Source organism: Dreissena polymorpha, chromosome 3, assembly GCF_020536995.1.
Source record: "Dreissena polymorpha isolate Duluth1 chromosome 3, UMN_Dpol_1.0, whole genome shotgun sequence".
Taxonomy (NCBI): domain Eukaryota; kingdom Metazoa; phylum Mollusca; class Bivalvia; order Myida; family Dreissenidae; genus Dreissena; species Dreissena polymorpha.
Window position 1 is genome coordinate 7,811,707 of NC_068357.1, and position 13,821 is coordinate 7,825,527.

At 38.1% G+C, this 13,821-nt stretch overlaps 1 protein-coding gene across 1 annotated transcript; it reads right to left on the bottom strand.

Moving 5' to 3' along the window:
- Nucleotides 1-89: 89 nt before the first annotated feature.
- On the bottom strand, nt 90-11,105 carry LOC127870747 (uncharacterized; the record flags this gene model as incomplete). Its single annotated transcript, XM_052413196.1, has 9 exons — nt 10,972-11,105; nt 10,103-10,276; nt 9,468-9,604; nt 4,966-5,019; nt 2,340-2,447; nt 1,892-2,015; nt 722-817; nt 566-673; nt 90-388 (listed from the first exon to the last, which is right to left on the bottom strand). Coding segments are annotated over exons 1-9 (1,155 nt in total), but the record flags the coding sequence as incomplete, so codon positions are not given.
- Nucleotides 11,106-13,821: the final 2,716 nt, after the last annotated feature.

Genomic DNA, 13,821 nt, shown 5'->3' on the forward strand with positions numbered 1-13,821 from the left:
TCAGTGATAGATGTTGATGCACTTGTAAAAGTGGTTTGTTTAGTGATAGATGTTGATGCACTAGTAGTAGTGGTTGGTTTAGTGCTAGATGTTGGTGCACTTGTAGTAGTGGTTGGTTCAGTGATCGATGTTGGTGAACTAGTAGTAGTGATTGGTTCAGTGATTGATATTGGTGCATTAGAAAGAGTGGTTGGTTCAGTGATTGATGTTGGTGCACTAGGAGTAGTGGTTGATTCAGTGCTAGATATTGGTGCTATTGTAGTAGAGGTTGGTTCAGTGCTAGATGTTCGTGCACTTGTAGTAGTGGTTGGGTCTGTGCTAGGTGCTGGTGCACTAGTAGTGGTTGGGTCTGTTATAGATGTTGGTGCACTAGTTGAAGCGATTGGGTCTGTGATAGATGTTGGTGCACTTGTAGTAGTGGTTGGTTCAGTGCTAGATGCTGGTGCACTTGTAGTAGTGGTTGGGTCTATGCTAGTTGTTGGTGCACTAGTAGTAGTGGTTGGGTCTGTGATAGATGTTGGTGCACTAGTAGTAGTGATTGGTTCAGTGCTAGATGTTGGTGTACTTGTAGTAGTGGTTGGGTCTGTGCTAGGTGTTGGTGCACTAGTAGCAGTGGTTGGGTCTGTGCTAGATGTTGGTGCACTAGTAGGAGTGGTTGGGTCTGTGCTAGATGCTGGTGCACTAGTAGTAGTGGTTGGTTCAGTGCTAGATGCTGGTGCACTTGTAGTAGTGGTTGGGTCTGTAATAGATGCTGGTGAACTAGTAGTAGTGGTTGGTTCAGTGATTGATGTTGGTGCACTAGAAGTAGTGGTTGGGTCTGTGATAGATGCTGGTGCACTTGTAGTAGTGGTTGGTTGAGTGCTAGATGTTGGTGCACTAATAGTAGTGGTGGCTTCAGTGATAGATGTTGGTGCACTAGTAGTAGTGGTTGAGTCAGTGATAGATGCTGGTGCACTAGTAGTAGTGGTTGGTTCAGTGCTAGATGCTGGTGCACTTGTAGTAGTTGTTGGTTCTGTGCTAGATATTGGTGCACTTGTAAAATTGATTGGTTCAGTTATAGATGTTGATGCACTAGTAGTATTCGTTTGTTCAGTGATAGATGTTGGAGCACTAGTAGTAGTGGTTGGTTCATTGCTAGAAGTTGGTGCACTTGTAGTAGTGATTTGTTCAGTGCTAGATGTTGGTGCACTAGTAGAAGTGGTTGGTACAGTGATAGATGTTGGTGTACTTGTAGTAGTGGATGGGTCTATGCTAGATGTTGGTGCACTAGAAGTAGTGGTTGGGTCGGTGATAGATGTTGGTGCACTTGTAGTATTGGTTAGTTTAGTGCTAGATGTTGGTGCACTTGTAGTAGTGGTTGGGTCTGTGCTAGGTGTTGGTGCACTAGTAGCAATGGTTGGGTCAGTGCTAGATGCTGGTTCAATTGTAGTAGTGGTTGGGTGTTTTATAGATGTTGGTGCACTAGTAGTAGTGGTTTCATCTGTGATAGATGTTGGTGCACTTGTAGTAGTGGTTGGTTCAGTGCTAGATGCTGGTGCACTTGTAGTAGTGGTTGATTCAGTGCTAGATGTTGAAGCACTAGTAGAATTGGTTGGTTCAGTGATAGATGTTGATGCACTAGTAGTAGAGGTTGGGTCTGTGATAGATGCTGGTGCACTAGAAGTAGTGCTTGGGTCAGTGCTTGATGTTGGTGCACTTGTAGTAGTGGTTGGTTCAGTGCTTGCTATTGGTGCACTAGTAGTAGTGGTATGTGCAGTGCTAGATGTTGGTGCACTTTTAGAAGTGGTTGGTTCAGTGCTAGATGTTGGTACAGTTGTAGTAGTGGCTGGTTCAGTGCTAGATGTTGGTGCACTAGTAGTAGTGGTTGGTTCAGTGCTAGATGTTGTTGCACTTGTAGTAGTGGTAACTTCAGTGCTAGATGCTGGTGCACTAGTAGTAGTGGTTTGTTCAGTACTAGATGTCGGTTCACTGGAAGTAGCAGTGGTTTGTTCAGTGCTAGATGTTGATGCACTAGTAGTAGTGGTTAGCTCTGTGCTAGATGTTGGTGCATTAGTTGTTGTTGTTTGTTCAGTGATAGATGTTGGTGCACTAGTAGTAGTGGTTGGTTCAGTGCTAGATGATGGAGAACTATTAGTCTTGGTTGGTTCAGTGATAGATTTTGGTGCACTAGTAGTAGTGGTTGTTTCAGTGCTAGATGTTGGTGCACTTGTAGTAGTGATTGGGTCTGTGATAGATGTTGATGCACTAGTAGAGGTTGTTGGGTTAGTGCTAGATGTTGGTGCACTTGTAGTAGTGGTTGGGTCCGTGATAGATGTTGTTGCATTTGTAGTAGTGGTTGCTTCAGCGCTAGATGCTGGTGCACTAGTAGTAGTGGTTTGTTCAGTGCTAGATGTTGGTTCACTGGAAGTAGCAGTGGTTTGTTCAGTGCTAGATGTTGGTGCACTAGTAGTAGTGGTTGGTTCTGTGCTAGATGTTGGTGCACTAGTAGTAGTGGTTTGGTCTGTGCTAGATGTTGGTGGACTTGTAGTAGCGGTTGTTTCAGTGCTAGATGTTGGTGCACTAGTAGTAGTGATTGGTTCAGTGCTATATGTTGGTGTACTAGTAGTAGTGGTTTGGTCTGTGATAGATGTTGGTGCACTGGAAGAATCAGTGATTGGGTCTGTGATAGATGTTGGTGCACTAGTAGCAGTGGTTGGTTCAGTGCTAGATGTTGGTGCACTAGTAGTAGTGGTTGGGTCTGTGATAGATGCGTGTGCACTAGTAGTAGTGGTTGGTTCAGTGCTTGATGCTGGTGCACTTGTAGTAGTGGTTGGTTGAGTGCTAGATGTTGGTGCACTAGTAGTAGTGGTGTGTTCAGTGATAGATGTTGGTTCACTAGTATTAGTGGTTGGGTCTGTGATAGATGCTGGTGCACTAGTAGTAGTAGTTGGTTCAGTGCTTGATGTTGGTGCACTTGTAGTAGTGGTTGGTTCAGTGCTAGATGTTGGTGCACTAGTAGTATTGGTTGGTTCAGTGATAGATGTTGATGCACTTGTAGTAGTGGTTTGTTCAGTGATAGATGTTGGTGCACTTGTAGTAGTGGTTGGTTCAGTGCTAGATGTTGGTGCACTAGTAGAATTGGTTGGTACATTGATAGATGTTGGTGCACTAGTAGTAGTGGTTGGGTCTGTTATAGATGTTGTTGCACTAGTAGTAGTGGTTGGTTCAGTGCTAGATGTTGGTGCACTTGTAGTAGTTGTTGGGTCTGTGCTAGGTGTTGGTGCAATTGTAGTAGTTGTTGGGTCTGTGCTAGGTGTTGGTGCAATTGTAGCAGTGGTTGGGTCAGTGCTAGATGCTGGTGCACTTGTAGTTGTGGTTGGATCTGTGATAGATGTTTGTGCACTAGTAGTAGTGGTTAGGTCTGTGATAGATGCTGGTGCACTAGTAGTAGTGGTTGGTTCAGTGCTAGATGTTGGTGCACTTGTAGTCGTGGTTGGTTCAGTGCTAGATGTTGGTTCACTTGTAGTAGTGGTTGGTTCAGTGATAGATGTTAATGCACTAGTAGTAGTGGTTTGTTCAGTGATAGATGTTAGTGCACTAGTAATAGTGGTTTGTTCAGTGCTAGATAATGGTGCACTAGTAGTAGTGGTTGGTTCAGTGCTAGATGTTGGTGCATTAGTAGTAATGTTTGGTTCATTGCTTGATGTCGGTACAATGGTAGTATTAGTTGGTTCATAGTAAGATGTTGGTGCACTGGTTGTTGTAGTGGTTGGTTCAGCGTTAGACGTAGGTGTATTAGTCGTAGAAGTTGGTTCATTGCTAGATAATGGTATACTAGTAGAATTGGTTGGTTCAGTGGTTGCTGTTTGTGCACTTTTAGTGGTGATTTGTTCAGTCGTAGACGTTGGTTCACTTGTAATAGTGTTTGGTTCAGTGGTAGATGTTGGTACACTAGTAGCTGTGGTTGGTTCAGATTTAATTTCTTCTACTTTGTCACTTGTAGTGATTGATGCTGTGGATTGAGATGATGCAATGGTATCAGAAGAGATGGGTACGGATGACGATGTATGGTTTCTAGTAGAACTAGTTGACGTTGTTGACTTACTTGTTGTTGTCTCTGAAACGAAATGCAATTTCAATCGTTTAAATGAGAAACAAAACATTTGATGCAATAAGTAAATAAGTAAACAAATGTGTTTAATTTTAAATACATCGATATAAAAAGGCCTATTTATTGCGCTTTCATTTGTTCGAGTGTATACTTATTCGAGTGTATACTTGCTTTAATATGTATCCGTTACCTATCTGTTCGCAGTATATTTCAGGCGCCCATTGTCCATTACCCTCACAATGCAATGTAGTTGTGGTAGAGTTAACCTCAAAACCAGCATTACACTGCACTTCCGCGGTGGCTTTATAAAGCGTTGATTGGTAGGTCACAACTCCATTTGTAAGAGAGGGTGGTGCTTTGCAATCTGAAATTAGATTGTTGATAGGTATTATCATGGATCATGTGCTACCCATTTTTGTGATACAAAATTGATGTACGCATGAATGACATGGTCGCATCAATTTTTGAAATACTTTACATTTTTATGAGTACTTGTGTAACTTAAACATGTATTGTGCGTTGTTGCTATGGCTATACGTCGGTTCCGTTTAGATGAAGGATATAAAGTTTATAATTAAATGTGTATTGATTAAAAGATTATTATAGCATTGTTTATCAAAACGATGCCCCCTTCAACGAGCTAACGCAAAGCATGGATGTCATTAAGAAAGTACATTAAAACATGTTATATATGTCAACTCCATCATATATTAATTATTAAAGTTAGATTGAAATAAATAGTAGCGCACCTATCTCGCTGCATTTTCCAGGGGCACTCCATATGCCGTCACGTTCACAAGTAATGACATCAATATCGTCAGATACGAAAAATCCGCTAGAACAATTGATGCTTGCAGTGGCACCATATAGTGTACTTCCGGTGAGAGCTGTGATGATTCCATTCGGAATAACAGGAACGGCTCCACAATCTGAAAATTGATATAATGAAAGAGCCTTTTCGCATACAAATTTTACTTAAATCTTTTTTAAATTATTCATTCGTTAAATATGGATCATGTTTATATATTTTAATAACATGAAACACTACTCTAAGGACATGATCTTAAAGTAATGTATAAGTTAAAATGAAACTACGTAAACTTTTCAAACATATCAGTTAGTCAAAGTCTCGGTCTATTTTGAAAACGCATGCAGTCTGTTTTAGCTCTGGTCGTGAAGTATTGGATTTAAATGAATAGTCGTCAAATTGAAATATGTTTACGCTGTTTCCAGCTATTGGTCGATGTTAGGTTTAAGTGTACTCGATAATAAAATAAACCAAAAATAATCTCAGTTTCGATCATTTAGGTGTACAAATCCCGCTGATAATATGCGCATCTGCTCAAGGTAGTTAAGCTTCCCATAAAGCTTCATTGAATTCCCGTCATAAGTTGCTGAGAAATAGCTCGGACAAGAATTGCACTATATGTACCATGGAAAATTTCAAATGGCCATAACTCTGTGAAAAATCATCCGACGAGAACCGGCTGATAATATGCACATCTTCTCTTGGTAATGAAGCTTCCCATAAAGTTTCATTGAATTCCGGTCATTTGTTGCTGAGAAAAAGCCCGGACAAGAATTGCACTATATGTACAGTTAATGGAAAATTTCAAAGGGTCAAAAATCTGTGAAAAATCATCCGACCAGAACCGGCTGATAATATGCACATCTTCTCTTGGTAGTGAAGCTTCCCATAAAGTTTAATTGAATTCCGGTCATTAATTGCTGAGAAATAGCCCGGACATAAATTGTGCACGGACGGACACACACACGGACCCGGACATAAATTGTGCACGGACGGACACACACACGGACAGACGAAGCGGCGACTATATACTCCCCCCACAAAGTTTGGGAGAGCATAATAAAAAGTGCCCTACGTGTTTGAATGAAGGCGGCAGAATGGATGACGATTTACACATAGAATGTTTTGTCTCCCATGCTTATATATGTAAGTGTAAGACACTGAATGACCTAATTGACATTAGACAACAAGCTATTCAAATACCCTTTAATAAAATACGCAATAACATATCTTATTACGCGTATTCCCGTTTTCACCGTTTTAAAACTTGCTTTGGTCACATAAGTGCATGCTTTTAAAGCCATTATGAAGAAAATTGCCTGTTTTGTCACCCAAAATCTATATATTGGTTTTCTGTCAATATGTGCGTCCTAAACAATACAGCAATGTAGCCAGAGGGTTTGTCGTTTCCCAAAACTTTAAGTCTAAAACACAAAACGCTAAATAACTATGTTAATAATTGGGCTGTGCTCTGTGAAAAAGGGGTTAAATGCATGTGCGTAAAGTGTCGCCCCAGATTAGCCTGTGCAGTACGCACAGGCTAATCAGGGACAACACTTTTCGCCTTTACTTGATTTTTGCTAAGAAGAGACAAGCGGATAGTGTCGTTCCTGAATAACCTGTGCGGACTGCACATGCTAATCTGGGACGACATTTTACGCACATGCAGAAAAAACCTTTTCACAAAGCACGGCTCATACAGATTATAAGACACTTAAAACTGTTTATGGGCACATACATACTCGTAAGGTCGTTTCAGTTCGAAAAATGTTTTTAAAAGATTATTGAGATGGTAGTTAAGTAATAATTAAGTATACGTGTACCGTACAGTTTATAACAATTGTAAGAGAGTTCGCGTATTTGATGGCTTGTAGCATTTAACCACAGTGGTAACATGTGTGGATGAAGCGTCAATAGTCTTAATATGGCAAACATCCCATTTTCACACAAGTCATGTGAACACTATCTCGCTCTTCATACGTGTGAACAAAACGGTCTAAATATTTTTATTTTATGAAGTGGCCGATTTTTAATGAAATAATCTTGTAAGAGATTCAAATAAGTCTCCGATTTCCTCCATCATATTAGTATTTTTCGCAAGCTATGTCTCAAGACTCCGTCGGACTAGTCGATTTTTTAAGTATATTAAAAGTCAATCACTTAATCTGTCAATTTGTCCGTTCTTCCGTCTAAAAGATTTTTTGTAATACATTCAAAAATATTTTATACACCTATTTGAATGTTCAAGTGTGAAAAAAAATACAATCTTCACATGTGTGTGAAAATCAGGTTTTGTGAAAAATAAAGTTCAGCAAATCTCTCCTGTGCAATTATTAGGTAGGAAGTACACAATTTTAAATCGAACAACAATATACTGCCCGAAAATATAGTTTGAACAAGAATGCAAATAGGATTTCACAAAGTATGCTTTTTACTGATTCAATTTATTTGTTCAATGTTGATAAGGTGACTACCATAAGTATTTTGGTAAATCCACAACTATTGCTTTTGTATTGTTTTGCAATAAAAACAAAACCAACAAAATGGCATAATGCGGGCTTAATATTTAGTTTTTTACTCATTATTTCCAAAAGTCGTTTAAATCAAACATGGTCTAAAACTCATTAAAGGTGAAAGGTGAGTACAAATCGACTATTTACTCAGTTATAACTGTAGAAAACATAATTTCAAAGTAGCGTTGTTTTAACGACTCGTAATACATAGATTGGAGTTCCTATGATGATCAATAAATTAAAAAATATTTTACCTACGAAGTTTGTATAATTTATAGTAATGTTTTTATTTTATTCTCTTTTAAATATGGACATAAAATGATAACTTTGAACAATAAAGAACACGGATGTTTGCGGGAAATTATATTATTTTCAAGTTGTACATAGATTTTGGTGCCTTTCTTATTTTCTCGTTAGTAATCTTTTTTAGACAGAAAACTGAAATACACAACTGGGGTGAACAGAGCTTTAAGATCATAATTGAACTTAATCACATACACATTTCTAGATTTGAAAATAATTATATTTAATCACTCATTAAAAATGAGGAAATTCGATAATAAACCGATAGCACTTGGAACAAGAGAATTTCAAATACAAGAAATCAACATTATAGTGTCATTTTGGATTTCCATTAATAATGTTCGTGGATTTCGAACGTAATTTGTTCCGGCTGCGACTGCGCCAATCAAACGGCGTTCTGACTACGACTGTCTTGGTTTAAGTCACCTTGACCTGAGCAGAAACAAGTCATAAGTTAACCGTTATACAGAGCGGAATACGCTTGGAAAACGTTATTAAATCATGAACACACAATTGGAAAGCAGACGTGTTTTCGTAAACATTATGAACAATAGATGAATGTTTTTCAAAATGTTGAAAATCAGATTTTCCTGAAATTGATAGTTTTAAGATATCACTTGTTGACTCCTCGATTTATTTCGAAATTGCGGATAACTAAACGATGAGATTAGAATTTGGTAATTCGGTAATTTGGTAATAAATTACGTTTGTGCCAAGATAATGATCTCCAATACCTAATGGGTTTAATCAATACCCTTCATACATAGTTTGCTAGTCACCTTGTTAACCGATGAAAACCCAAAGTAATGATAATGAACAGGCAAGGCATCGCATTTAATTTTTGTAATATTCAATTTGGAGTGATATAAACTATGCGTGAAATCCGTTGTAACTTATAAACGCCGCGTGCGTTTTTAAAAACTGAAAATGTAGATACTTTTAACAAACCAAAAGTTTTAAACATACTTACCAATTTGTGCGCACACGATCCCTGATGACCACATGCCGTTACTTTCACACGTCATTGTATCAGTGGCGCCATCTATTTGATATCCGGTTTCGCAATGCACGACTGCAGTGTTACCGAATTTAGTACCAACGAAGGTAACGTTGGAGTTGGAAGGAGCGATTGGAGGTCCACAGTCTAAAATGATTTTCAATCTTTGCAATGTGCTTTTGTTTTTCATTTAAGAAAACAAACATTTGATGATCAAAGACTTCTTCCGACGGATAAGCAATCAACCAGACGACAATGTTTTAGCTCGTAAAATAGTTGAGTTTGGAAATTTGCTTTTAAGATTACAAACAAGTGGAGCTTAATGGACGCTAACACAAAATACTGCCCGCAGCACGCATGCGCCATAATAATGTTAAGGCCTACTTAAAGACTTAGTAAGTTTACCCAAATAAACGAAAATATAAGCTAAGAAGAAGCGTGATGATGTAAGGTAAACTATATATGAAAAAAATTAACAACTGGTTTTGTATATTCGCGTGCACATGGTTTCCTATATGAAACGGATTATTTAAAATAACCAATTGTACGAAGGTCATTTTCGATGCCAGTTATCGGTCACTACCAAACATAATCGTACCGGTTGAGATACTTTTTAGATATTTGGTTTTGCAATAACGATCGCAGTGCTGCCGCGTTGGGTTGTACCTAATGGCAACTTTAATGTACAAAACTAATATCTCGTTACATGTACCGGTATTTACCTATTGTCACGCATGTTCCAAATGAGCTCCAGACCTCTTGACAGACGGACACATTTGGCCCCGATACAACGTAGCCGCTTTTACACCGCAGAGTGGCGGTGGAGTTGTACGTGATTTCTCCGGTAGTGAGTGTCACCTCACCGTTCGGCAGGACTGGTACATCCGGACATGCTGTGGAAAGACTTGCTGGGTGATTAATGGAATTAAAGTGTTTACCAATGGCAACGAACGCTAACTCTTTCTTAAACGTAAAATCATTACAATACTTTCAACAAAAACCACACACTATACATTATGTTCAGAAAATATTCGAAGTACTCATTTTGCTTTTTTTTATATTTCATATAGGTAATCTTAAGAAATTTCACGCAATGACTATTGTCAACAAAACCAAAAAATAAGTGTTACTTAAAATACCGCTTAAGTCTTAGAATAGGTTAGTAAATGAGGGCCATGATCCTAGAATTTGATGGTTCTATTTAACTAATGCATGAAAAAAAAGTTTTTATAAGTAAAATAGTGTATTTTACAACTTTTTCTAAATATAAATCAATTGTTCGTTAAAATATTCAACACAGTCTCTTTAATTGTTAAACGTGCAGGCATTTTTCAATTTGGTGTTTAAATATAAAACAATCTGTCTGTTAACCGCACATTTTGTTAACTTACTTTTTATCTGACACGTGAGACTACTTGGTGTCCAACCGCCGACGAGACAAACAATGTAGTTGGTGCTTTGAGGTTTGTACCCTGTTTTGCACGATAACGCAGCAAGCGTTCCATAGGTAACCTTTCCATATAGCTGAACATTTGCGTTTTGCGGAACTGGTGGTGAACCGCAGTCTGAAGATGGAATCATGTTTGGCATCTTTACCCTTTTAACTGTCACGCGTTTTGCAAAACAGACTTTTTCTTAGTTATTAATAATAATAAATGCATTTCTTTCAAAAACTTGCCTTTGATTAGTCTTGATGGCCATGAACGAAATTAAATTTATTTTATGTGTCAAATCGAACTTGTTTAAAACACATGCATTGTGTGTTATACACGTTCGTATGTGTGACGTGCATGTTTATTCAACAGCGTTATAATCCAGCCATCCCGATTTTATGGGCCAGTGGATAATATAGTTGAATTTTGATCTTTTGTGCAAGGGTTCCGTGAAAGTAAATCGCTGCTATACTCTTAATAATGGCTTATTTGTTATATGGTTTTAAATAAACTTATGATAATCAGAAACCGAAACCTAATATGCTGCATTTAACTGCATCGCGTTATGGCAATTATTTTTTATACCACATTTATATACCGCCCTTTTCATACTCGAGATGTGCGTTCAAATGCGCTTTACAGTTTTTATTGTGATTAATAAATTAATACAAAAATCGAGTCAGTGAAAACAACCTGTTGTAACACGAGTTCTTAATAAAGAAAAAGCTTGTTTTATCTACAAAATGAAATAAGCGAAGATTACATAATCTTTTAGAAATATAATATTAACGTTTTGACAGAAACAACTGCACGAGTGTTATTAATACCGTATAATGTGCAAGTTATTGAAGGTTTCCAAGAGCCATCCGCTTGGCATTCCATGTTCCCTTGCCGCGTGACGTTGCCGATCACGTATCCGTCCTTGCATGCCACGAGGGCTGTGGACGCGAATACGGTGGAATTGACCGTTATCACACCGTTTGTGATATTACTTGGTTTTCCACAATCTGGAAACAGTTACAACGATTATTGTAAGTGTGCCACACTTTATTGAACACATAACGAACAACTCCGCTAACCAAATTAAAAGTAATACATTGAGCTACGTGTATAGATACTTAATTTTAGATAATTGTGTTTAACTAATTGAGCAAAATCATTTTTTAATCCGAAAACAGTGATAAGTTATTAATTTAAACAATGTATCCATCGCCGAAAATTGTTTCAAGAAAAACAGTATTTTAAAATACACTTGTAATAAATGGTTGTATTATTACCTATTTTAGCGCAATTGACTTGTGGTGCCCAGTTTCCATCGTTACCACAGAACATGGTGTTGGTTCCCCCTTCAGCCTGGTAACCGGTACCGCACTGCACCGTAGCCGTATTTCCGAGCTTGGTGGACGTGTAGGAAAGTACATGTATACCGTGATCCACGATTTGGGGAGGTCCACAATCTGCAAATAATAACTGAAACTTTAAAATCAGCTGCCATCATCAGCGTTTGGAATTGTGTGAGTGTGTTTCTTTAGTTCAAAAGTAGTACTCAAACTTAATTTATTAACCATGGTTTAAACCCCTATTTCACGAGTTTCTACGCCCACAATAAACGAAGTAAAAAATATCAACAGAATCGATTGTACACGATGCTCTCCGGTGGAGCCGATCAGTTATAGCATATTAGATTTTAGCAATACTTAAGCTTTTTTTCTCCACACCGTATATTTTAATGCATTAACACTGTTTGGTAAAATAATGCTTAAGAGCTAAAAAAGTGAGAATAAGAGAAAATAGTCACCAAGTTCCGTGCAAGTCCCATGAGCACTCCATGTCTTGTCAGCTTGACAGACGGTGACGTTAACTCCAGATACAACGTACCCGACATTACACGTCACCGTCGCCTCTGATCCGTAGTCGATAGAGCCACTCACGGTAGGCGTAAGAACGCCATTAGGAATCTTCAGTGCGTCCCCAGCTGGACATTCTGGTAAGAAAATACACAGTTGCGTGTTTATAAACGTTTCGCAGCAATGTGTGCATTTACTTTACGGACATATATGATAACTATGAACACAAATCTCTAGCGAGACCAATAACGAATCAATTTTTCAATTCATACATACACACAAGGACACACGCACTCAATCAGACTTAATCATGTCGAGTAAGCAATTAAGGTTTCTTACGAATTATGCGACACACGAAGTTACTTAGTGTCCATCCATTGACGTCACAAAAAATATATGTTGACCCCTCAGATGCGAACCCCTTGTCACATGACATCTGTGCTAGGCTCCCGTATGTAGTTGCCGCCAGTTTTACTGTGCCATTCGTTGGTGCTACTGGCTGACCGCAATCTATAAAAACAAACATGTGAATGCTGCTTGTTTTAAATTTGTTAACTTGTTTTAAAAACACATGCCTTACATGTTTTTATATTAATATTTGAAAGTAAACAATGTGGTTGTGTTTAAGACGACCATTCCTTTATATATGCACATCATTATCATCATTCTGCATTCAGGTACAGACACATATCTTTCATGAGATACCATTTCCTTCACCCGTAATGTGACACAATTTTCATTCCAGATTGATTTGTGATCGTCATTTGGCAGTCATGGCACAGGTTATTTATGACCATACAATCGTAGAAAGGGTTGTTCATATGTCGCATTGGACACTGTAGTTAGTGCACATTTATCACGACAAATTAACAACCTTGAAATGTTGCAATAGTTTCACATTTAATGTTTAAAGGCGCTTTACAGTTTTTATTATGATTAATAAATTAATACAAAAATCGAGTCAGTGAAAACAACCTGTTGTAACACGAGTTCTTAATATAGAAAAAGCTTGTTTTATCTACAAAAGAAAATTAGCGCAGATAACATAATCTTGTAGAAATATAATATTAACATTATTGACAGAAACGACTGCACGAGTGTTATTAATACCGTATAATGTGCAAGTTATTGAAGGTTTCCAAGAGCCATCCGCTTGGCATTCCATGTTCCCTTGCCGCGTGACGTTGCCGATCACGTATCCGTCCTTGCATGCCACGAGGGCTGTGGACGCGTATACGGTGGAATTGACCGTTATCACACCGTTTGTGATATTACTTGGTTTTCCACAATCTGGAAACAGTTACAACGATTATTGTAAGTGTGCCACACTTAATTGAACACATAACGAACAACTCTGCTAACCAAATTAAAAGTAATACCTTGAGCTACGTGTATAGATACTTAATTTTAGATAATTGTGTTTAACTAATTGAGAAAATCATTTTTTTAATCCGAAAACAGTGATAAATTATTAATTTAAACAATGTATCCATCGCCGAAAATTGTTTCAAGAAAAACAGTATTTTAAAATACACTTGTAATAAATGGTTGTATTATTACCTATTTTAGCGCATTTGACTTGTGGTGCCCAGTTTCCATCGTTACCACAGAACATGGTGTTGGTTCCCCCTTCAGCCTGGTAACCGGTACCGCACTGCACCGTAGCCGTATTTCCGAGCTTGGTGGACGTGTAGGAAAGAACATGTATACCGTGATCCACGATTTGGGGAGGTCCACAATCTGCAAATAATAACTGAAACTTTAAAATCAGCTTCCATCATCAGCGTTTGGAATTGTGTTAGTGTGTTTCTTTAGTTCAAAAGTAGTACT